The 22,542-nt window shown below is 38.7% G+C and overlaps 3 protein-coding genes and 3 long non-coding RNA genes across 14 annotated transcripts; 2 read left to right on the plus strand and 4 right to left on the minus strand.

Moving 5' to 3' along the window:
- Nucleotides 1–587: 587 nt before the first annotated feature.
- Nucleotides 588–4,767, minus strand: LOC134872448 (ubiquitin carboxyl-terminal hydrolase 47-like). 6 transcript variants are annotated; one of them, XM_063895759.1, is made up of 12 exons: nucleotides 4,409–4,767; nucleotides 3,329–3,410; nucleotides 3,047–3,088; nucleotides 2,624–2,736; nucleotides 2,443–2,513; nucleotides 2,230–2,355; nucleotides 1,935–2,030; nucleotides 1,683–1,811; nucleotides 1,467–1,595; nucleotides 1,333–1,373; nucleotides 1,161–1,192; nucleotides 588–1,063 (listed from the first exon to the last, which is right to left on the minus strand). In XM_063895759.1, exons 3-12 carry the CDS (start codon nucleotides 3,067–3,069, stop codon nucleotides 912–914), a joined length of 912 nt encoding a protein of 303 aa, XP_063751829.1. In that variant the 5' UTR covers nucleotides 3,070–3,088; nucleotides 3,329–3,410; nucleotides 4,409–4,767; the 3' UTR covers nucleotides 588–911. The 6 variants fall into 6 exon arrangements, with proteins under 6 accessions (XP_063751829.1, XP_063751825.1, XP_063751827.1 ...); XM_063895755.1 differs by having other exon boundaries at nucleotides 3,047–3,137; nucleotides 4,409–4,760; XM_063895757.1 differs by having other exon boundaries at nucleotides 1,333–1,364; nucleotides 3,047–3,137; nucleotides 4,409–4,758.
- Nucleotides 4,768–6,568: 1,801 nt separating this feature from the next.
- LOC134872624 (uncharacterized) lies at nucleotides 6,569–7,503 on the minus strand. The gene is made up of 2 exons (XR_010166832.1): nucleotides 7,119–7,503; nucleotides 6,569–6,755 (listed from the first exon to the last, which is right to left on the minus strand). It is a non-coding gene; the product is annotated as an uncharacterized LOC134872624 (long non-coding RNA).
- A 1,136-nt stretch (nucleotides 7,504–8,639) lies between these two features.
- LOC134872352 (E3 ubiquitin-protein ligase ARIH2-like) lies at nucleotides 8,640–16,567 on the minus strand. Of its 4 annotated transcripts, none has more exons than XM_063895627.1 (5): nucleotides 16,332–16,567; nucleotides 11,247–11,334; nucleotides 11,067–11,167; nucleotides 10,814–10,969; nucleotides 8,640–10,702 (listed from the first exon to the last, which is right to left on the minus strand). In XM_063895627.1, exons 1-5 carry the CDS (start codon nucleotides 16,515–16,517, stop codon nucleotides 10,241–10,243), a joined length of 993 nt encoding a protein of 330 aa, XP_063751697.1. In that variant the 5' UTR covers nucleotides 16,518–16,567; the 3' UTR covers nucleotides 8,640–10,240. The 4 variants fall into 4 exon arrangements, with proteins under 4 accessions (XP_063751697.1, XP_063751696.1, XP_063751695.1 ...); XM_063895626.1 differs by lacking the exons at nucleotides 8,640–10,702; nucleotides 10,814–10,969; nucleotides 11,067–11,167; nucleotides 11,247–11,334 and adding exons at nucleotides 12,811–14,758; nucleotides 14,843–14,998; nucleotides 15,096–15,196; nucleotides 15,276–15,363 and having other exon boundaries at nucleotides 16,332–16,566; XM_063895625.1 differs by lacking the exons at nucleotides 8,640–10,702; nucleotides 10,814–10,969; nucleotides 11,067–11,167; nucleotides 11,247–11,334 and adding exons at nucleotides 12,811–14,758; nucleotides 14,843–14,998; nucleotides 15,096–15,196; nucleotides 15,276–15,666 and having other exon boundaries at nucleotides 16,332–16,566.
- On the plus strand, nucleotides 12,340–16,091 carry LOC134872355 (uncharacterized). Its single transcript, XR_010166794.1, has 4 exons — nucleotides 12,340–12,813; nucleotides 13,172–13,246; nucleotides 14,317–14,359; nucleotides 14,483–16,091. It is a non-coding gene; the product is annotated as an uncharacterized LOC134872355 (long non-coding RNA).
- On the plus strand, nucleotides 16,183–17,573 carry LOC134872354 (uncharacterized). Its single transcript, XR_010166793.1, has 2 exons — nucleotides 16,183–16,866; nucleotides 17,291–17,573. It is a non-coding gene; the product is annotated as an uncharacterized LOC134872354 (long non-coding RNA).
- Nucleotides 17,574–17,875: 302 nt separating this feature from the next.
- LOC134872353 (ubiquitin carboxyl-terminal hydrolase 47-like) lies at nucleotides 17,876–22,508 on the minus strand. Its single transcript, XM_063895629.1, has 13 exons — nucleotides 22,475–22,508; nucleotides 21,132–21,213; nucleotides 20,870–20,966; nucleotides 20,423–20,535; nucleotides 20,271–20,341; nucleotides 20,060–20,185; nucleotides 19,725–19,820; nucleotides 19,471–19,599; nucleotides 19,255–19,383; nucleotides 19,135–19,172; nucleotides 18,891–18,922; nucleotides 18,731–18,808; nucleotides 17,876–18,646 (listed from the first exon to the last, which is right to left on the minus strand). Exons 2-13 carry the CDS (start codon nucleotides 21,190–21,192, stop codon nucleotides 18,531–18,533), a joined length of 1,086 nt encoding a protein of 361 aa, XP_063751699.1. The 5' UTR covers nucleotides 21,193–21,213; nucleotides 22,475–22,508; the 3' UTR covers nucleotides 17,876–18,530.
- Between the last annotated feature and the right edge of the window lie 34 nt (nucleotides 22,509–22,542).

Below are 22,542 nucleotides of genomic sequence, written 5' to 3' on the forward strand. Positions count from 1 at the left end.
ATGAAGAGAAAATCAATGTGACTGAGAGAGAACACTTCTCAAGAACTTTGACCTCCTTCTCTTCCTTATTACGTAGCTTTCATTAAATCAATTAGGCCTACATAAATATAGTTATACGTTTATGCAGGTCGTATCTAAAAGCATTTAATCATTGATATTTCAAATGCCAAAAAAGGATATAAGTATATAAAATAAATTAAACCTCAAGCACAAACAACCAAAACTAATTTGGCTAATAATTATTTTAGGCTTTAAAAGTCTAAGGTGATAATAAATAGCAAAAAGTATATAATTAATTATCAATTCGATGGATCAACATATGAGGCAAAAGTCAAATAAAAAAAGGGAAATGTGCTAAAATGCGTTTACCTTTCTCGGATTATGCTCGTAATGATAATGGAAGCCTAGCTTTGCATGCACAACTTAACAGCTTTTGTAGCCCTGGTTAATTTTATTTAAGTTTCCGTTCATGTGGCGACATCCAGAGGTTGAGGTTCAGTACCGAGCCGCTGGATCATAAGGACAGGTAATATGGTGGAGTGAGTGGTTTGGCATATGAATGGGTGTTGTTTTTTTGAGTACAGCTTTATTTATTTTCACATGTCACAAAAGAATGAACAAAAAAACAAAACATAACAGGGACATTTAGTGAGAGAGAAGACTGAACACATTTGTACATTCTATTAAAGTTTGTGAGAGAGGAGAGTTGAGTGAAATGTTTTAAATATGGGTGCAGACCGTGCTGTATTATCTGCAGAGAACATGTTGTTGGCAGTAGGTCCACACATTAATTCTACAATCAATGTTTGCCTCCACCGGACACAAGGCCACTTTAGGCTTTTATGCTTGAGAAAAACATGTGGAAAGTTCTTTATATAATAATCAAAAAGCACACCATATCCGTGGGCAGTTTATGACGTCCTTCTCTTTATAAAAAAATGAATTGCAAAGCATCCCATTACAATTGCAAACACACCAGCTGAAATAGGAAGCCACTTGGGACACTTTCTGCGCTTTGGAAGATGCTTATCTGGCGGGGAAAATCCTCCGTCCTTCAGACTCTCTGAGGGTGTAGAGTGGAGGGAAAATATATGTTTATCAATTATCTGTTAATATCACAGGCTTGAGTGCTTTCTTAATTTCCCCTTTTGTGATCTTACCTCTGTACACAAGCAGATATGCACTGCTGGAACTGTTGGACAACCATGTTGAAGTGATTGTTTGCATAGAACACCAAGGAGTTTAGAACATTTCCAGACGTATTGACAGAATATATCTGTTGTTTATATATTCATTGTTTCAAATATTCAAAATAGAAATAATCAAACGTACGTCTTAGTCTGTGCAGATGGTTGCTCTTCAACCTGCAACATTTAACAAAAACAAAAGAAACCTTGAATAAATCAAAATATAATGAGGATTTTGAATATATGCCATGCTAATGGTTGTGTTAAATAAATCTGTACCTTGTCCACGTGGGCGTCGTTGAACTCATACCAGGTTTTGTCCTCGTCGGAGAGGATGGTGGCGGTGTAATGTCCACCTCTTAGACTGCCATAGTGATTCACCATCCCATACAGCGTGTACGTCTTGTCCTATAATGATGAGCAGAGACAGGTGCATAAACACATTTAAAAACAAACTTATAGAAAGTAACATATTTCAAAGTTTCTCCCCCTTGCCTTCTTCTGTAATGCATACGGCACGTCCACACAGCAGTCTGATTTGAAATATGACATGGTGCTGAAGTCAAATTCAAATCTCTTCAGGAGTAGGATCAAATTCTGAGGGAATGTTTCCATGTCACATCCCTGAGTAACAGGAGGAAGATATTAAACACTACAGCTTTTGTAAAACAGACAAAACAAATAGGCAAAGTGTTCGTTTGACCCCCCAAAAATGTGTTCAGGTGCCATTAGGCTTTGAAAACTCACACTTGTCGCTTCTGCTTGCCTTTCACATTCGTTGCAGTACACCATGTTGTCTCCGCTGTATGATTTTGTCTGAAAAACCATTTCAAAGCCTCTTTTCTGTAAAACAAAAAAAGTGTTGTAACAAATTCCACATTTCATATCTTCATAAAAATCGGCACGTTTTTCTGTCCTTTTCCTTTCCGTGTTTTTCATTCATATTGTTTAAGACGTGTACTTATCAGTTATAAGCAGTACTATTAAGAGCATATTTTGTGTCACCCAAAACCCAATTTACAATAAAACACACGCTGCTTACCACGCTGTAGGTTGCATCATAGCTATCATTTAGCGAAAGTGGAAGAGTCCAGAATGGATTTGTCTCTTCGTTGATGATGTGGCCTTTGGAGCATTTTGTCACATATGTCAGCTGTCCTTCAAAAACCTCGAGATAGAAATATATATTGTAAAATATAAACAGCTGATTCATTTGTTGACTGGTCAATTCTGTGGCTTTTATAAGTGTTTATACCTTAGAGGCCTGTGGACTGACTTTACTTAAAATTAACTCCAGGCATTCAGCAGCATCACGTTGTTGATAAACTGGAAATCATATGATAACAGAAAAAACGTTTCTGTGGAATCACAGCTCACACGTCACTTTCTTCCTTGTGGCTCTTTAAGGTTTTTATATTGATTGTTTCCCAACTTACCGTTTTCAATCCCCAAACTCTGTGTGATGTTTTCTGTTCCACATGTTCCTACTTTCATTGTCTCAAAGACTTGCCTCAGGTCTTTGTCTGTGGTTCGTGATTTTGAATCTAACCTGCAGAAAGAGGGCAATTTACTATCTCTTTTAACCTTAACATCATCATGATAAATAGAGAGAGCTGTCCATTAACGACATCTAAAGGTAAAGTATCATGCATGTATGTGTTACTGTTGAATTATATGCCAGACTTTTCTTGTCATTATGAAGTCTGGCTCAAGTTGTGAATGTGGTTATTTCACTAACCAAAGATGACACATCATTTGGATTCCTCATTTCAACAGATTTCTCACCAAACAGCATTTATTCATTAACAACTTTTTGTTCTATATTTATATTTGTTCCAGATGAAAGCAGCTGTTCCCACCTGTCATGGAGTTCTGGTGCCATGGAGAGAACTTGAAGGACACTGTTGAGGTAACATGTGGCCCCCTGGTTATACAGACCATAATGTGACACTAAAAGAAAACATAAACACCCTCGATTACGTGAAAGATGTGCAAAGAATAGAGCAAATCGGACACAGCACAACCACCAATGTTAAAGATGTTTCAAAACGCGCGTTACATTTTATTCAAATGACACTTCAGTGGCTGGGCGTTGTTTGGAGGACCCATTTTGAAATGATCATCCTTTGCTTCTTCTTTACCTTTTGGTTTCTTTGCTAGTGGTTTGTCCTCCTCATGGGATCGTTTCCTGGAGCTGCTCATCTTTTCTCTTCAACCTTCCCGCTGAAAATACAGGGGTTATCGTCATACTAACTGTTAATTCAGCAGTATTACCACATCCTTGCTCTTGTTTTAGGACATAGTGTAAATACTAAATATAAATACTACATTCTGCAGTATTTTCAACCGATCAAAACACGTGGTTTCAGTTTAGTTCAGGAGAAGGGGAATCTGTTGTTTTGTAGCAGCTACAAATTGTACAAGCAATGTCCACCTTTTTTTCAGACACATATTATCTGCCGGTGAAAAGCCCTGTAACCCCTTTTCATTTAAGTTGTTTTACTTCTTATCACAGTGCCCCCCCCCCCTCCCCCATCTCTTTCTTTGTAATCCTTATTAGCAAATCCTCAATTTTCCTTGCATTCCTTGCTTGTAACTTGAACTGAGGGACTGGACGACTTTAAGCTGTCTTACTCATGTTTACACTGATATTATCACTTGTAAATACTGCAGAACTCCGCCACACCAGAGGGGTTTGTCTTATATATAGCATGGAGTGTAGTCCCATAGGTGGAGCTCTCCCTCCACTGAACACTAACTAAACCACATACATGATATTCACAAACGAACAAAACATTTATATTTACCAATACGATTAAATGGAGCTGCAACAAAGTAGATGTAGATCAATTCATTTAGGGTTTAGTTTAAATTTCATTGCGTTGTTTTTTCACTTTATCAATTTGACTCGTGATTCATGTCGCAAAAGGAAAATATCTCAGAAGTTATTATCATAAAGCTATTGTTTGCGTTTACATATATTCATGGTCTTTTTGTGCTTCCCCTTTAAAAAGGTTTTTGCAACACTAACCAGAAATACACATCGATAAAACACCTGTTGCTTAATATCGTTTTGCAATAGAAACCTACAACGACACTTCGTATGTTAATCCGTGACAGGAAATAATACATGCAGATTCAACGCAGTTTGCTGTGGAATAACTTTAACGACATGAAGTTTAAGTTAACTTCTTGAAGAGAACAAATCTGGAAGTACTCACCGACCACTGACACTTCACACAATGACAGCAAATGTCGGTGTTCGGTTAAGTAGAAAATTATTGACAGATTCAAAATTGTCGGAACAATAACTCATTAACAAAACGTCGTAAACAACCACAGGAACACCCATAGTGGAGGTAGACGGCGAGCTGCAGAGTAGTTTTTACCTAATCCAGACCATGCCCGCCCATCCAGGATGTTGACCCCTCCAAGGAGAAATTAGTGGTATTACTGAAGCAATGGAGGTATATTGAAATCATTTTTAGGCCCGAAAATATTTTAAATGTAGGCCAATGTGAGGAAAATAAACGTAATGTGAGATACCGTAACAGCCTGTCAGAATAAACGCAGTCTCTGAACTAACTGTGTGTGTGTGTGTGTGTGTGTGTGTGTGTGTGTGTGTGTGTGTGTGTGTGTGTGTGTGTGTGTGTGTGTGTGTGTGTGTGTGTGTGTGTGTGTGTGTGTGTGTGTGTGTGTGTGTGTGTGTGTGTGTGTGTGTGTGTGTGAGAGAGAGTCTCGCGCGGTTCTGAGCAGAAGAGGAGATTATGGCAGAGCGCAGTGACCTCGTCCGGCCTGGGCGTCTGGGGTTATAGTTCCCATAAACACCTATAAACATCTATCCAGGGGTGTCCAAACTACGGCCCGGGGGCCATTTTGAATCGGCCCTCAGGTAATTCTAGAAGTATAATGCAATATGGCCCACAAGTTAAACTTTGGCTTGTCTTATATTGTACTTCTCAAATATATATGCTGAAATATATTAATGAGCCCAATTTTCAAATAAATTTAGTGATTTAGAATTTAAAACATTTTCTAACAAATCTTAGTTGATAATAAAAAAAAAACCAGTAACTTATTTCTATAACAAGCTTGAAATGTAACCTTCATATTTACTCTTATTATCAGCAATCTGAGGCTTCTGTTTTAAGGAATGAGCTGCCAACTGAATAAATGAAACCCTAAAGACAGACGGGATGTGGGCTGTTTTTTCTCAAAGCATTTTCAAGTATCGCGCATTATTCACCTACATTTGATTTGCTTTGCTAACTTATAACTTAACTTATGAGGCGATATTCACCTCTATAAGTTGCCCAGCTATCCGTATATTTTTCTGTATGTGGCCCTCGGTGAAAAAAGTTTGGACACCCCTGATCTAAGCCCCTCTCGACACTTGTACATTCGACGATATGAAATGTAAATAATGAATTAAAACTCTCTCGGCCAATCTACCAAAACAGAAATATATGGACATAGTGTGCACGTTCATTTAGTATCCACCCGGTGTATCCACATCCTCTAAGTTCTGGGGACATGCCCCCAAAAATATATATATTTTCAATTGTGAAGTTAAAAGCATTAATTTGATGAACTTTGAGGTAACATTAAAACACTATCTATCTCTCATATGAAAAAGATATACAGTATATTTCAATTTTCAAAAAACCATTAGAATATGGCCACAACCAAAAGCAAATAATTTGAACTTGTTTATTTTATTTTTGATGTTAATTTATAATTCTGATTCTGGGAGCCTCTCTCTCTCTCTCTCTCTCTCTCTCTCTCTCTCTCTCTCTCTCTCTCTCTCTCTCTCTGTCTCTCTCTCTCTGTCTCTGTCTCTCTCTCTCTCTCTCTCTCTCTCTCTCCCTCTCTCCCTCCCTCTCTCTGTCTCTCTCTCTCGCTCTCTCTCTCTCCCCCCTCCTGTGACCCACCAGTGATAACTTTTAAACTCATCTTATGTTACCTAGCATTTTCACACACACACACACACACACACACACACACAGACACACACACACACACACACACACACACACACACACACACACACACACACACACACACACACACACACACACACACACACACACACACACACACACACACACCTTGAATTACACATTGAGACCCAAACTTTTAAACTCATCTTATGTTACCTAGCATTTTTACACACACACACACACACACACACACACACACACACACACACACACACACACACACACACACACACACACACACACACACACACACACACACCTTGAATTACACATTGAGACCCAAACTTTTGCAGGTATCGCAATATTTTTGATGGCTTTATTGTCTGATCAGTATGACAGATGAACAAATCCTCGGATCCGGGGTTTTTTCATCCCTGGACGCCCAGGTAATTAATGGTGTCATGTTGTCTGTCTGTTTAGAATCTCTGTGCGACGAGTCTTCATCCCTTCATGCCTCCAGGCAGCATCAGCAGGGTATGGATGGTACTCATGTGTTTGATCCCGTATTTTGACACCAGGGAGGATTCTTCCAGCCGCTCGGTTTGGAACACCATCCGGATGTCATTATCTTAAAAAAAAAGATAAGGGACCTTTTTTTTTAACATAGCCATTTCCTAATATTGGGAATCCCCAAAAGGAGACTTCTCATAAAAGTACATGCAGATGTATTATGTTCAGAACCATAACCAAAAGTTTTGAAGAAGTTTTTGCTTTTTAATGTGCTATTCAGTTTAAATCTTCTGAGTTAAACTGCTTCACACCTTTATTATCGGATATAGGCCTGGTCTGCAATTTAATTCCACACATATACTATTTCTACTTTAAAGGTTCGAACCGTTAAAACTGTTTTTTCAACCCTTACGCCTCGTGTTTTCATGGTTAAAAAGGAAACACCATATAGTCTTCAAATGAAAAATGACGTCCAACATACCTATCTTGAATCGTTCCAAAATTTTCTGTTTTAGCTGCAGTACAGTAAATCTCTTGAAATCTTCTGCATGTTTGCACAGAGCCAGGATCTTTTCTTCTCCTCGGGGTCCGTTCACCTTCAGGTGGACATTCATTTTAGCATTTGAGTCTTTCCACTGCGAGAAAATTGTATGGTATTGCAAATATCTTCGCTTGTGTGAAGATTGCTGATATATGCTGATCTGTCAAGGAAATAACAAGGTGCGTCACCTGTAACTTCAGGTCACATGACTTCGAGGAACAAACGCAAACGGATAGAAAGCAGTGCAATAATGTTTTCTTACAACCAGTAAGATGGGGTGCAAAGTATCATCTACACGGAAGAGGACAGAACCGAGCAGAAATGACACAAATACACGGCCGAGTATTTCAGACTCTGTGACTCATGAACATGTCATACTAGAGTTTGAAGTGGGTTCTGTGAGGATGAGTTGAGTTTCAGTAAGTATTTATGTAATGTTACATTTGGTGATTTCACAAGTTTGACATTATGACCCTAACAAGTCACCTCTGGCTGGCGGAGAACTCTCAGCTCCATAGCTTTTCTTTGGTTAACTGGACTATAACATCACACTGTACATTTGACATCTATATTGAATTTAATATTCCATTCATTGCACTCTTTTGCACATCATATCCTGCTTTATATTGTGTGGACTTCAATAGTGTTTATTTGTGAGACGGTTTATAGATTCTTTATCTTCATGGTCAACTGTATATATGTTTGTTACTCTCTAATGCCGTTTGATTTCTATTTTGAGATGTTTCTATTTTAGAGTTGTTTATTTCTGTGCAATGCCTTGTTTTGTTTTATGCTGCTGCAACAAAAGAATTCCCCAGTTTGGGATTAATAAAGTACTTCTTATCTTATCTTATTCTTTTGAAGGGGAAAGATATGCATTTAGTACAAACCACAAAATCATGATTGGGATAAAATATTTATGAATATGATGTGATCAAGATTTTATGAGACATCATATAATGTGATCAAGGTACAGTGTTGTTCATGATGAGAAACACTGTAGCGTGAACACATCGTATTTATTCATATTTAATCAGTTGTGAGGTGGGGTCATTTTAACCGCTTTATATTTCCGTAGCTTGAGCTATGCATCATATTTTACAAACTGATCAGATGTTTCGTATGGAAATTAACGCAGTGGAGTGCCGTAATTGATGAAATGTAGGGTTTTTGTTCTTGCTGAAAATAACTTTACAAAAGTAGTTTAGAATAACTCAGACACAGAGGTGAGTGTGTACAGCAACACCTCTATTGGTTAAGGGATGAAGAAGATGTATATAAAAAGTCATGTTCTGAATAAATGTAATGTTGACAATAACTTTGAATGTGTCGCTCAAATAATGTACCAGGTTACACTTACACTGAGACAACTCATCCTTGGGTTATGGAGGTGGTGGTGGTTTTATTCACTGGTACCACTTCCATTCAAACTCATTTGAACGTCACACCTTAAATTGGCACTCATTGCATTTACTTGCCATCAAAGTCAAATCAAATCCATCTTCAATCTGTGATTTTAGCATCCACTTTGACTCAACTAAGCTGTAAAACAATTAGTTAATTCAGAAGGCAGAAATAAATCAAACAGCCCAATATTTTTGGATTGACAGGTTCACATTTCACTTGATGCAGGATCATTTAATAATCACATTTATTTTAAAATGTACTGACAGAATCCATTGGATCACAAACAAATGGACCTAGTTTGATTGTTTGGAAGTTCTTCAAAATCACACATGTAAAAGGGTGCACGACAAAAATGGATGTCTCAAATTCTCTCCTTTGGATAATGATAGGACTAAACCTGCTATGCGACTGCTTGGGTAGAGGCTGTTTGTCTCCGCTCGTAGCTTCCGATAAATCTTCAGCGTCTGACATCAGTTCAAAGCTCTCCATTTTACCCCTTGTGTTCCAGTTTTCTGATCCAATCATTTCATCACAGTGAGTGTGTAACATCAATATTACAGTGGTTGATTTAACAAGTTTGACATGAAAGGGGAAGATATGCTTTGAGTAAAAACCGCAGAAATATGAAATATGATGTGATCAAACTTTTATGATGCATCATACAATGTGATCAAGGTCCAGTAGATTTATTAGTCATAAAAAAATCATTGTACCTTGAACACATCATATTGTTTCATATTTGTTATAGTTGTGGTCATTTTAACTGCTCTACACTTTTGTTTAGTTTGAGCTCTGCATCATTTTATAAACCGATCAGATGTTTTGTATGTAAAATCACAGTCTGAAAACTAGCAGTCAAATTAAGGTAGTGGAGTGCGATATTTGATTGAATGCACTCTGTTTCTTTTTCACCATTGAAAATCAAAAAGTTAAGAAGGGAGTTTAAAATAACAGAGGTGAGTGTGTACAGTAACAACTCTATTGGTTTAAGGGATGTAAAAGAAGCCATATTCTGAATAAATGACAGTGACTTGAATATGTGTTACTCAAACATACAACAAGTACAGGTTACACTTGCCTTGTGAAAACTCATCCTTGGGTTATGGAGGTGTTTTTATTCACGAGTACCACTTCAGTTCAAACTCACATGAACGTCACACCTTAAAATGGCACAATGCCGCCACATTCTGGTCATTTTCATTTACTTGCAAGTCAAATCGAATCCATTCTGCAATCCTTCTCCTTGGTGATGTTAGCATTCACTTTGAGTCAACTAAACTGTACAAAAACACTTCATTCAGAAGGCAGGTATAAATCAAAAGGCCTCAGATTTTGAGTGACAGCCTTTACAGTATCTAATGGACTAAACCTGCTATCTGTCAGAGTATATCTTACCAAACTCTGGAAGAAACATGGTGTCTTCCTGATGGACTGTTTGATTACCAGCTTTTCTTTGGTGAAAAGAGCAGTTTCGGGGAGGAATGGAGCTAGGCCCAAATACAAAGTCAAAAACAAGCCTCAGATACATGAAACGCTAAACAAATAAAGCTCTTACTGTGGTGAAAATGTCCTGTATTTTCCTTTGGGTGAACACAGGAAATACAAACTTTACATTTAGTTAGATTTTTTTCTAAGCCGATTGTTATAGTGACTCACTACTTCCTCTGCCACACAGGTATGGTGGTCTGTCTCGGGGCAACACCACTCTGACAACAAATGTACAAAGACAATCTGTCCTCCTTTAGGCACTCTTCAAAATGCTTCAAGCAAACAAAGCAGAACTTCACCTTACACTTCAGACATGTCAGGTATTTACAATGTCTTCTGTTATGCTCCAGCAGCAAACCGCAGGTGGGACAGGCCCGGACGGAGGGGCAGCCAGCGACCCCCCTCACGTCCTCAAAGGTGATGTCTGGGCAGGTGTTCAGTATTTCCTGCTGCTTATTGGTGCAGCCTTCATTTGCACAGCGGTCTGGATAGGGAGATGGATCCTTCCATTCCTCCAAACACTGCCAGCAGAAGGAAAAGGCCACGTTGGTTTGAGCGGTGCACATCACGCAGCAGACCCTCAGGTTGTTTACGTCGCTCCGCACAACAGAGCACTTGCAGCCGGGACACTGTGAGGTGAAGGGAGTTGAAAAAATGATGTAATTTTTCTTTGTTTGCTAGCAATGAGTTGTCCAAGAACATTTGAATTTCATCGGATATTTAAATGTTTAGATTCTTACTGATTTGAAGTCTAATTTTTCTTTAGCAGCTCTACTGAACATTTTCTTTTCAAAGTACTCCATTTCTTCTGGGGTCAGTAGAGCCATCTTCCACACTTCGTCATATGTCCACTCAACGTTACAGTCGGGTTGGCCACACACAAATCTGATCTCCCCCTTGGGGTTTGAAAAGAAGGAAGAATTACGTGTATAGAGGGTTTACATGCCACATTTTATTATGAATGTCAATATAAAAGATGTATTAACGCACTACCTGACTCAACAGATGTTTACACCAGTTGGTGAGAGACATGGGGGTGACGGTATGCCCGCAGGACATCTTCGCTCTGAGAGACTTGTAGTCATTGCACTCAACTGTGAGACGCACAAAAACAGATGTTACTGAGAAGTTTGATATATCAGAAATGAAATGTCCGGTTCTTTGGCTACTTACAGTCGTGGTCGTCTTCTCCATCGACAAAAATAAGTGTGGTGTCCTTTGGGTCATAACACTTCTCCTGCTCAGCTGTTGCATTGTTGCTCTGTTGTACAGAATCACCCCTTTGCTCAGTTGCTAAATTGCTTAGTTGCTCAGCATCACTTACAAGTCCAGTTCCTAAATTTCTAAGATGAGCATAATTATCCCTGTTCTGTAAAGTGCCCATATTTCTCTTTCTTCGAAAAGCCGTCCTAAACTGTAAAGTGCCAACATTGCACTGTCGTCGCAAATAACTGTTGGGTTCAGCTGCTAAATCTGTCAATCGTTTTATTGAACCGGTCCGGTGTAGAGGCTGCGGCTCAATGGTTGAATTGTTGCTCAGTTGTCCAGTTGTTGAATTGCCTGGTTGCACAGCATCACTCTTCTTCTCTACAGTTGCTAAATGGCTTGCTTGTTCAGAATCAATCCCCTTCTGTCCAGTTGCCAAGTTGTCCGTTTGTTGTCCAAACTGTTAAAAAAATGTAGAAATGATGGTAGAAAAAATGTCAACTGTTTACATCATATCAAGTGTTTTCAAAATATTATTTAAAATATGAAATAGCTCTCTAGCACCCCCTATAATGGCAATTTTCTGTTGTCCCACGTTCTTGTTGAGTCACTTGCATGTCAAACATAACATTTAAAATGAGCTTTTTATTCACTTGTTTTGCTATTACTTTGTTGATATGTCTCTTGTGTTGGTCAAAGCAATTTGTGAGATCATAAACATATTTTAGATAACTGAAAGTGTGTCCAATAACAGGCGAGCAACCCTGCTACCAAAACCTCACAAAGAGGAAATGACCTCATCAAGCCAGGAGCTACTGCCATAGATAGACCAAAGGTAAGTTCTGTCTTCTGGTTTTCATATTTTACTTACTTAGTTACTTTACTGTTTTCATTCTTTAACGATGGTTGCACTCTAACCAACGCAACCCTTATAATTTAGCATAATCGACATGTTTTAAATGTATTACAGGGTTTCCCCAGGCTATGAATAGCCCTTTACAGAGTAGAATCACTTACATCCGTCTCCTGCTCAGTCGTCACGCCTCTGCTTGGAAAATCACTTCTCCACCCTACATCAGACAAATTCCTTCTTACTTTTCGATGCCCAAAACCTTTAATATATGTACCGGCCCGAGTCTTGTGTTGTGGCGACGACTCCCAGTCCTTTTGCTCAGTTGTCAATTTGTTCCCCATCTCGAATCGACTCAGTGTTTACTCGTTCACTTACAAAACAACAATGGCTACAAATGTTCATTTCATGAGTCATATGATATTCAGTCGCACCATGATCACGCCCTTATAAAAAAAATCATTAACACCTTGCACCTCAATCTTTTAGTTTCATTTGTGTTCAACAAGCACATACTCCTCACTGGCTCATCAGGTACATTTGTGAGAAGAATGACTATTCAACTCCGAGTAAATGGACCCAGAGGAGAGGAAAAGGTCATCGATGTGTGCGAAAATGAAGAGGATTTAAAGAAGATGACTGTCAAGCAGCTGAGAGAGAAGATTGTTCGAGAACTAGAGATAAGTACGTGAATCCTCTTTATTTTGTATGAGAAATGTTGGATATTAATCAGGCCTTTAAAGGGTAATATACAGTCACGTTTTTGTAGTTCAGTTTAAAGTCATAGCCAACAAAAGAAACCAGAAAAATACTTCAATTGATTTTTGTTTTAGTAACATCAACTGTGTCAGTTACTTAGATGTTGTTGATTTATATCTTTGTGCCCAAGTTACAGCACATTCTTTGCTGCTAAACTTTCACAAATTGTATAATCACATTTTTAAATGAAGGGGGCCTCACTCCCAACTCAGTGTTCCAGGGGTTCTTGACCCTTTTGGCCCCCTCATAGAACCACCCATGCTAATATATGAATATGTTACAGGCGTTTCCGTTCAGAACTGTTGTAAGCACAGAAGCGATTGCTGGTCTGCAGACGGCCCATAACTCGGACACAGAGGTGAGTGTGAACAGCAACAGCTCTATTGGTTTAAGGCAGGGTTGTCCAAACTACGGCCCGGGGGCCAAATACGGCCCGCAGGCTCTTTTAAATTGGCCCTCAGGTAAATCAAAAGGATAATGTCATATGGCCCACGAATGAAACTTGTGCTTGTGTTATATTGTACTTAAATACAAGTCAAGCACAAGACGATATGTAAACATATATTACACTGTTTTCATGAGTTAAAGAGCCAACTTTTCAAGTCAATTCAGGCAATTAAAGTTGAAAACATTTTCTAACAAATCTAAGTTGATAAAAAAAAAGCCCAATAACTGATTTACATAACAAGCTTGAAATATGCCCTTCATTTTCCCCTTATTGTAAGCACTCTGAGCGAGCCCTACGGAGAGCTGTGGTGTAGGCTGATTTTTTCCTAAAGCATATTCAAGTATCAAGCATAACTTCCCTACATTTGATTGATTTTGCTAACTTATAACCTAATTTAAGAGGCAATATACTTCAACTCTAGTAAGGCGCCCAGACCTTCGTATATTTTTCTGTATTTGGCCCTTGGTGAAAAAAGTTTGGACACCCCTGGCTTAAGGGATGTAAAAGATTACAGAAAAAAGTCATATTCTGAATAAATGACAATGGCTTGAATATGTGTTACTCAAATATACAACAAGTACAGGTTACACTTACATTGTGAAAACTCATCCTTGGGTTATGGAGGTGTTTTTATTCAGTAGTGCCACTTCAATTCAAACTCATTTGAACGTCACTACTTAAAACGGCACAATGCACAATTCTAGCATTCACTTTGAGTTAACGAAACTGTAATACAAAACACTTACTTCAAAAGGCAGATATACATTTAAAAGCCCCAGATTTTGATTGACAGCCTTTAGATAACGATAGGACTAAACCTGCTACAGTATGTGTCAGAGCATATCTTACGCTAAACAAATAAAGCTCTTACTGTGGTGAAAAGGTCCTGTATTTTCCTTTGAGTGAACACAGGAAATACAAACTTTACATTTTTTCTAAGCCGATTGTTATAGTGACTCATTACTTCCTCTGCCACACAGGTATGGTGGTCTGTCTTGGGGCAACACCACTCGGACAACAAAGGTAATGTGAACTTTTCTCCTGCGCCAGGCACTCTTCAGTTAGTTTCAGGCAAACAAAACAGAACTCCACCTTACATCTCGGACATCTCATGTTTTTACATTTAGTTCTGTTATGCTCCAGCAGCAAACCGCAGGTGGGACAGACCCGGACGGAGGGGCAGCCAGCGACCCCCCTCACGGATTCAAAGGTGATGTCTGGGCAGGTGTTCAGTATTTCCTGCTGCTTATTGATGCAGCCTTCATTTGCACAGCGGTCTGGATAGGGAGATGGACCTTTCCATTCCTCCAAACACTGCCAGCAGAAGGAAAAGGCCACGTTGGTTTTAGCGGTGCACATCACGCAGCAGACCCTCAGGTTGTTTACGTCGCTCCGCACAACAGAGCACTTGCAGCCGGGACACTGTGAGGTGAAGGGAGTTGAAAAATATCAACAAGCAATTTGGTTTTCCAAGAATATTTAAGTTTTATTAGTTTAGATACTTACTGATTTGAAGTCCAAGAATTCTTTAGCAGCTCTACTGAACATTTTCTTATCAAAGTACTCCATTTCTTCTGGGGTCAGTAGAGCCATCTTCCACACTTCATCATATGTCCACTCAACGTTACAGTCGGGTTGGCCACACACAAATCCGATCTCCCCCTTGGGGTTTGAAAAGAAGGAAGAACTACGTTTATAGAGGTTTTTTTTGCCACATTTTATTATGAATGTCAATATAAAAGATGTATTAACGCACTACCTGACTCAACAGATGTTTACACCAGTTGGTGAGAGACATGGGGGTGACGGTATGCCCGCACGACATCTTCGCTCTGAGAGACTTGAAGTCATTGCGCTCAACTGTGAGACGCACAAAAACAGATGTTACTGAGAAGTTTGATATATCAGAAAGTAAATGTCCGGTTCTTTGGCTACTTACAATCATGGTCGTCCTCTCCATCGACAAAAATAAGTGTGGTGTCCTTTGGGTCATAACACTTCTCCTGCTCAGCTGTTGTATTGTTGCTCTGTTGTACAGAATCACCCCTTTGCTCAGTTGCTAAATTGCTTAGTTGTTCAGCAAAATTTCTCAGTTGCTCAGCATCACTTATGAGTTCAGTTGCTAAATTCCTAAGACGACCATAATTTCCCCTTTCGTGTAAAGTGCCAATATTTCTCTGTCGTTCAAAATCTCTCCTCCCTCTCTGTAAAGTGCCAAAATTGCTCTGCTCAATAGTTGAATTGTTGCTCAGTTGTCCAGTTGCTAAATTGCTTAGTTGTTCAGAATCAATCCCCTTCTGTCCAGTTGCCAAGTTGTTTTTTTGCCCAAACTGTTAAACACATGAAGAAATGATTGTAGAAAAAATGTCAAGGTTTACATCACATCTGTTGTTTTTAATATAGTTTAGCGTACACAGATCTGTATTATAGGGCGAATTACCGTAAACAGGTTTAAGTTGTGGGAAATTCCAGAAACAGGATATTTTTGTTCCCACCACGAGCTCTTGTTGTGTTAAATGTACTTGTACAAAGACAAAATGTTAATAAAGTTGTAGAATAAGTGATTTTAAAACATTCGATAAATGTCAATCTAGCACCCACTGAAATGGCAGTGTTCTTTTGTCCAACCTTTCTTGACAACCTTGCATGTCAAATATATCATATTTACTTCTTTTTATATTTTTATGTTCATATGTGTTTGGTAAAAAAAACTGCAGGTCACATAGGTACACCAAATGTGAGACCTGTCTTTGACTTTATATCTTCTCCTTATCTTTTCACTCTTGAGCGAACGTGGCACTCTAACCAACGCAACCCTATTACTCCTATCATCAGAATAAATCTTTCCTTAGTTACCGGTACATAAGTTTGTCCTTGCCTTGAAAGTAGCTTTACATTCTGCAGCTAGCTTTAATTCCTGAGGTTCAAACTAACATTAGCATTGAGTTGCAACCCTGCCACCCTCCTTTCCATAGCATGTTTTTTTAACACTTACATTTGTCTCCGGCTCAGTTGTCACATCAGTGCTTTGAAAATGACTCCTCCACCTTACTACATTCAAGTCAGTCCAATTCCTTTCTAGTTCTCGATTCCCAAAGTTTTGCCTCTGGGTTACGGTCAGACTCCTGTGTTGTTCAAACGAATAACTGTTCTTTTGCCCGGTTGTCAATCGGTTGCCCATTTTGACTCGGTGTAAACTCGTCCTCTTACAAAAGAACAATGGCTTCACAGATGATCATTCCCACTTCTTGAGTCATATGACATTCAGTGGCACCATGATCACGCCCTTAAAAAAAAAAATCATAAACACCGTGCACCTCAACGCTTCCTTTCCATTCGCATCGTTGAACACAAACACAACCATTCCTCCCTCACTGGCTGACAACATTTTGCAGAAATGACTATTCAACTCCGAGTAAATGGACCCAGAGGAGAGGAAAAGGTCATCGATGTGTGCGAAAATGAAGAGGATTTAAAGAAGATGACTGTCAAGCAGCTGAGAGATAAGATTGCTCGAGAACTAGAGATAAGTACGTGAATCCTCTTTATTTTGTATGAGAAATGTTGGATATTAATCAGGCCTTTAAAGGGTAATATACAGTCACGTTTTTGTAGTTCAGTTTAAAGTCATAGCCAACAAAAGAAACCAGAAAAATACTTCAATTGATTTTTGTTTTAGTAACATCAACTGTGTCAGTTACTTAGATGTTGTTGATTTATATCTCTCTGCCCAAGTTACAGCACATTCTTTGCTGCTAAACTTTCACAAATTGTATAATCACATTTTAAATGAAGGGGGCCTCACTCCCAACTCAGTGTTCCAGGGGTTCTTGACCCTTTTGGTCCCCTCATAGAACCGCCCATGCTAATATATGAATATGTTACAGGCGTTTCCGTTCAGAACTGTTGTAAGCAAGCCCTGTATATATATGTACTTTTTTTATTTCTGTTCAGATGGAGACATCCGGATGGTGTACAGAACTGAGCCGCTGGATGAGTCTTCCCTGCTGTTGTCCTACGGGATCCGACACATGTCCACCATCCATACGCTGCTTATGCTGCCCGGAGGCATCATGGGATGAAGACCCAGCAGAGAAAAAAAGACTCTAAACAACAATGTCAATAATTTAAACCAAAAACAAAGATGATTGTATTGTGAAAACAAATCTATTGCTCTTTCATTTTGCCTCTATCCTTTGCTTAATGCTTAAATAAATGGCTTAAATATGCTAATCCATTTGGAGCAATTTATTTTTGGGGTCTTAAGTAATCTTCAATTACCTACAACCGACACAGCTGATGACTACTACAAAACATGCAGTACATCAAAGTTAAATACAATTATTTTGTTGAGCTGAAACCTGTATGCTTGGCTGACTGACAGCTAATCTGTGTCAGCAGTTGAACCGGTGCTTACCGCACTGAATAGTTGAAATACTTGCTGTTGATGCCGTATCGTTGTTCAGTCACGTGACCTTGTACGAACTGCTAAGTCACTACAATAACAAACCTGGAAGGAATGCATGAAGGACAGTGAACTTAGTGTTATTTTATTATCTTATATGTCACAGAAGAACAAACCCCAAAACATAATAGGTACAAATAGGTAGACACAAAAATAATTTATCTGCCATTCTACTGACGGTTTGATGACTATGATGTAGTATGATATACCAAATTGGGTTCTGTAGAAAACAATTAGTGGACAATAACTGGGCTGAGCCACACATTGTACATAACAAACACGTATTATATATTTGCATGATAAATAGAAAGAATTACAAAGAAATCAGTGTGTTAAAAGCAATATTAAAAAGGTAAGGTAGTATAATAATCCTATTGCACCTGGTCTAAGAACAGACCCCTGTGGTACACCACGCATTTGGACAGTTTCCGACTTCCATCCATTTATTCTTTGAAATGAAGAAAATCCATGCTGACAAATGAGTATTTTGATCATACCTGGGTGTGTACTTCAAACACATTAGGATTATTTGATCTTGGCCTGATTCACTCATAGTTTATTAGCCAATTTCCTGCCCGACACATAATGACGGTAATGATATGTTGTTCCGCATTGTGTCTCTTAATCATCAAGCTGGTGTTTTGGAAGTGTAATCATCGCCTCTTCATCATCCCCTTGATAGCTTTAGGCGGATCGCGTTGACATTCCAATTCTGCCATTCCTTCTGTATCAGGTTGTTAGAGTTGTTGCAAGTATAATAGTAAGTATCACAATGAATGCAATGATACTGCCGAGAGCAATAAAGAAATGCTCCCTCTTGAAGCCACAGATGTGATTGCTGGGATCTGGTGGAAAGTTAAAATATATATTAAATTACTACATAACCCTCTTAAAATACATTTCAAAAGAATGATCAGAAATGTGATTACCATTTAGTTGAGTATTGAGTGGATCACCTCTAACGAGGATTTCCACGTTGCTTTTGTTTGGTTTTGGATGTCGATCACCTTGGAAGGAAATACACAGATGTTAATCAATAATCTGTTCATACCACAGGCTTTAATGCTGTCTTGATTACTCTGATATTACCTCTGTACACGAGCAGGTATGCACTGCTGGAACTGTTGAACAACCATTTTGAAGTGATTGTTTGCATAGAACAACAAGGAGTTTAGAACATACAGTTAACATTAATAGAATATACTGTATATCAGACTGCACCTGGCTAACAGTCATTAACAAAGCATCTAAACCTTTCACCCACATCCTAACATCTTCTGAGAAAATGTGTTCCTTAAATTCCTTGTTTAAGGATTTAATAAATGAAACGAACCTATAAGTCCCGGGTTTTGCCAAGTGTTGCTCTTCAACCTGCAACATTGAACAAATAGCCATTAAGGATTTTGAATATGTGCTAAGGGATGTGTAATAAAATGACAAAATAAATCTGTACCTTGTCCACGTGGGCGTCGTTGAACTCATACCAGGTTTTGTCCTCGTCGGAGAGGATGGTGGCGGTGTAATGTCCACCTCTTAGACTGCCATAGTGATTCACCATCCCATACAGCGTGTACTTCTTGTCCTATAATGATGAGCAGAGACAGGTGCATAACCACATTTAAAAACAAACTTATAGAAAGTAACATATTTCAAAGTTTCTCCCCCTTGCCTTCTTCTGTAATGTATATGGCACGTCCACACAGCAGTCTGATTTGAAATATGACATGGTGCTGAAGTCAAATTCAAATCTCTTCAGGAGTAGGATCAAATTCTGAGGGAATGTTTCCATGTCACATCCCTGAGTAACAGGAGGAAGATATTAAACACTACAGCTTTAGTGAAACAGACAAAACAAATAGGCAAAGTGTTCGTTTGACCCCCCCAAAAAATGTGTTCAGGTGCCATTAGGCTTTGAAAACTCACACTTGTCGCCTCTGTTTTCTTTTCACATTCGTTGCAGTACACCATGTTGTCTCCGCTGTATGAGTTTGTCTGAAAAAGCATTTCAAAGCCTTCTTCCTGTAAAAACAACACAGTCCTCTTCATTCATAAAGCACTTTATTCACTTTTTAATTTATTCTTCCACCAGTAGTGATTTCTTAGTAAGCAGTGTAGGCATTATTAATGGTTCAAAATAAGCTTTACACAGCATTTAAGCCAAATAAATAAGAACAACTTGAGGCACACTGGTGAGATTTAGACAGAACAGAATGACTCAATGTTAAATAAAACGTTTTACAATAAAACACGCTGCTTACCACGCTGTAGGGTGCGTCATTGGTATTTTGTAGCGACAGCGGAAGAGTCCAGAATGGATTTTTCTCATCGTTGATGGTGTGGCCTTTGGAGCATTTTGTCATGTATGAAAGCTCACCTTGGAAAACCTTCAGGTAGAAACATCCTAATTAATACAGTCACGCCTTTCTGATTTGTTGACTGGTCGATTCAATAGATTTTGTAAGCACTCACCTCAGAGGCGCTTGGACTGACTTTACATAAAATCAAATCCAGGCATTCAGCAGCATCCCGTTGTAGATGAACTGAAAATCAAATGTACGTTTGTAAAGTGTCTTCAGTGAAATCACAGCTTTTTCTTTTGTATTCAACTCTGACCAACTTACCATCTTCAATCCCCAAACTCTTCGTGATGTTTTCTGTTCCACATTTTTCCACCTTCATTTTGTTAAAGACTTGCCACAGCTCTTGATCTGTCTCCGGTGATTTTGAATCCAACCTGTAGAAAGGGGGGGATCTTATGGGTGAAATGTTATCTGTTTTAACTTTACATAATCACTGATAAGTCCAAGTTGATACAGCTTGATCCTTTGAGGATTTCATGTCTGGGGTGAGAGCAGACAAATAACAATATCTAAATGTATATTTGTTTGTGTACTAAATACATGGCAGACTTGAGTTTTAAAATACTTTTGACTTCTCTTCTTGCCAGGTTTACAACTCCTAACCAAACACCCTATCTACTGGAGACTCTCAAAGTAACACTTTTACTGTTTCCACTTCCCACAGTTGCTTTTCCAAATTTTCTCCAGAATAAAGCAGCTGTTTCAAACCTGTCATGGAGTTCTGGTGTCATGAAGAGAACTTGAAGGACACTGTTGAGGTAGCATGTGGCTCCCTGATTATACAGACCATAATGTAGCTGAATCACTAGAAGGAAAGGAAAACCATTAGGTTAAAGGTGTGCAACACATAGGACACTGAACTAAAATGAATGCTATCGATGAAACGCCAATTAAAGGGTTCAATTAGTTCTCAATTTCACTAACATAGAGTATCATTGTGTTTTTTGTACTTCCCCTGCATCTTCTTTACCTTTAGGTTTCTTTGCTTGGGCTTTCTCCTCCTCATGGGGTCGTTTTCTGGAGCTGCTCATCTTTTCTCTTCAATCTTCCCCCTGAAAATACAGGGGTTATTTGTCATACTGCTTGTTAGTTCCCATCATCCAATGCAGTACGGTTTGTTTCAGGTGGTTTTCTAATCATGACATTAAACCCACATCTTTGCTCTTGTTTTTAAAATGCAGTCTAACTACATTCTGATGCCACCCATCGATCAAAGCACTTGGTTTCAGTTTAGTACAGGAGGAAACACTTCTGGCCTTTTCTAGCAATTGATTGTTGGTGTTGTTGTTCCAGTGTTGTTTACTGTTTTCCAGGAAGTTAAAAATGAAAAAACCTGTTGATGGTACGGTGCCATCTTCCGTGTTCAATGGATTTTCCAGCAAAAACCAAACTTCCCTCATTCCTAACCAGTGTGTATGTAGCATTCATTTAATTTCGTTTGCCTAATTGTTCTTCTGCTTTGCCTCCAGTGTAGGTGTTTTTATGTGTGCGCTTGTGGCACCGACCAGTAGGCCTACACTGAATTAATTAATTAATCACCTCTTTCTTTGTAATCCTTCTTAACAAATCTTCCATTTTCCTTACATGTTTTGCTTGCAACTTGAACTGAGGGACAGGCGTCTTTAGGCTGTCTTAATAATGTTCACACTGATATTATCACTTGTAAAAACGGCGTGGCTCAGCTATTGGGTGTTTTATTATAGAGTGTTGTCCAATAGGTGGCGCTGTCCCTCCATTGATCACTTCCTAAACTACAGCTACACCACATAATACATTAGGATATTCACTAAAAGCGTTTCCATTACGATTCAATAGAGTCACACTTAAACATAAATGTTTGCAAATCAATTGAATTAGGTTTAAATGTATTTGATTGGGATGTTTTAACTGAATGTATCCATGCTTTACTCGGACTCTGCCTAGACTCAAATGTATTAAAAGATTAAGTCTCAGCAGCAGAAATAAGTTTTGTCACTAAACAATACGGTTCTTTCTTTCATTTGGTTCTGGTTTCTTTGCTAATACAGTGTGTAATACCTTGAGTTTATGTTCTAAACAGAGTGCGTCTGTTTAATGCCAATAAATAAATACAGCGTTTCTGCGACGTCAACAACAAACACACATCGGTGATACTCTTAATACTTCAATGACGCTTTGTATAATGTTTGAGTCCCTGACTGACTCATACCAGAAAGTAAGAAAACACTATAATAAGTGTAGCACAGATTCAGAGCAAATGGTGGTTGGAATAACTTTACAAAGATTAAAGTATTTCAGTTGATAATAATAAAAAGTGAAAGTGTTGTTACTCACTGACAGCTGATCCTCGCAATGACAAAGGAGTGGCATTTTCTGTAAGTCTTAACCAGCAGCTCAAGATG

The sequence above is a fragment of the Eleginops maclovinus genome, chromosome 11 (assembly GCF_036324505.1).
Source record: "Eleginops maclovinus isolate JMC-PN-2008 ecotype Puerto Natales chromosome 11, JC_Emac_rtc_rv5, whole genome shotgun sequence".
NCBI lineage: Eukaryota > Metazoa > Chordata > Actinopteri > Perciformes > Eleginopidae > Eleginops > Eleginops maclovinus.

Coding starts and splice junctions, on each gene's coding strand:
- LOC134872448 (XM_063895755.1), bottom strand. CDS start 3,389: ATGAGCAGCTCCAGGAAACGATCCCATGAGGAGGACAAACCACTAGCA. Junction 1,812..1,934: donor GGCAAGCAGAAGCGACAAGT/GTGAGTTTTCAA, acceptor CCTGTTACTCAG/GGATGTGACATGGAAACATT. Junction 1,064..1,160: donor ATATCTGCTTGTGTACAGAG/GTAAGATCACAA, acceptor CTACACCCTCAG/AGAGTCTGAAGGACGGAGGA.
- LOC134872352 (XM_063895625.1), bottom strand. CDS start 16,517: ATGGGCAACCGATTGACAACCGGGCAAAAGAACAGTTATTCGTTTGAA. Junction 15,667..16,331: donor CAACTGAGCCGGAGACAAAT/GTAAGTGTTAAA, acceptor TGTGTTTAACAG/TTTGGGCAAAAAAACAACTT. Junction 14,999..15,095: donor GTAAACATCTGTTGAGTCAG/GTAGTGCGTTAA, acceptor TCAAACCCCAAG/GGGGAGATCGGATTTGTGTG.
- LOC134872353 (XM_063895629.1), bottom strand. CDS start 21,192: ATGAGCAGCTCCAGAAAACGACCCCATGAGGAGGAGAAAGCCCAAGCA. Junction 20,342..20,422: donor GAGTTTGGGGATTGAAGATG/GTAAGTTGGTCA, acceptor TTTGATTTTCAG/TTCATCTACAACGGGATGCT. Junction 19,600..19,724: donor AGAAAACAGAGGCGACAAGT/GTGAGTTTTCAA, acceptor CCTGTTACTCAG/GGATGTGACATGGAAACATT.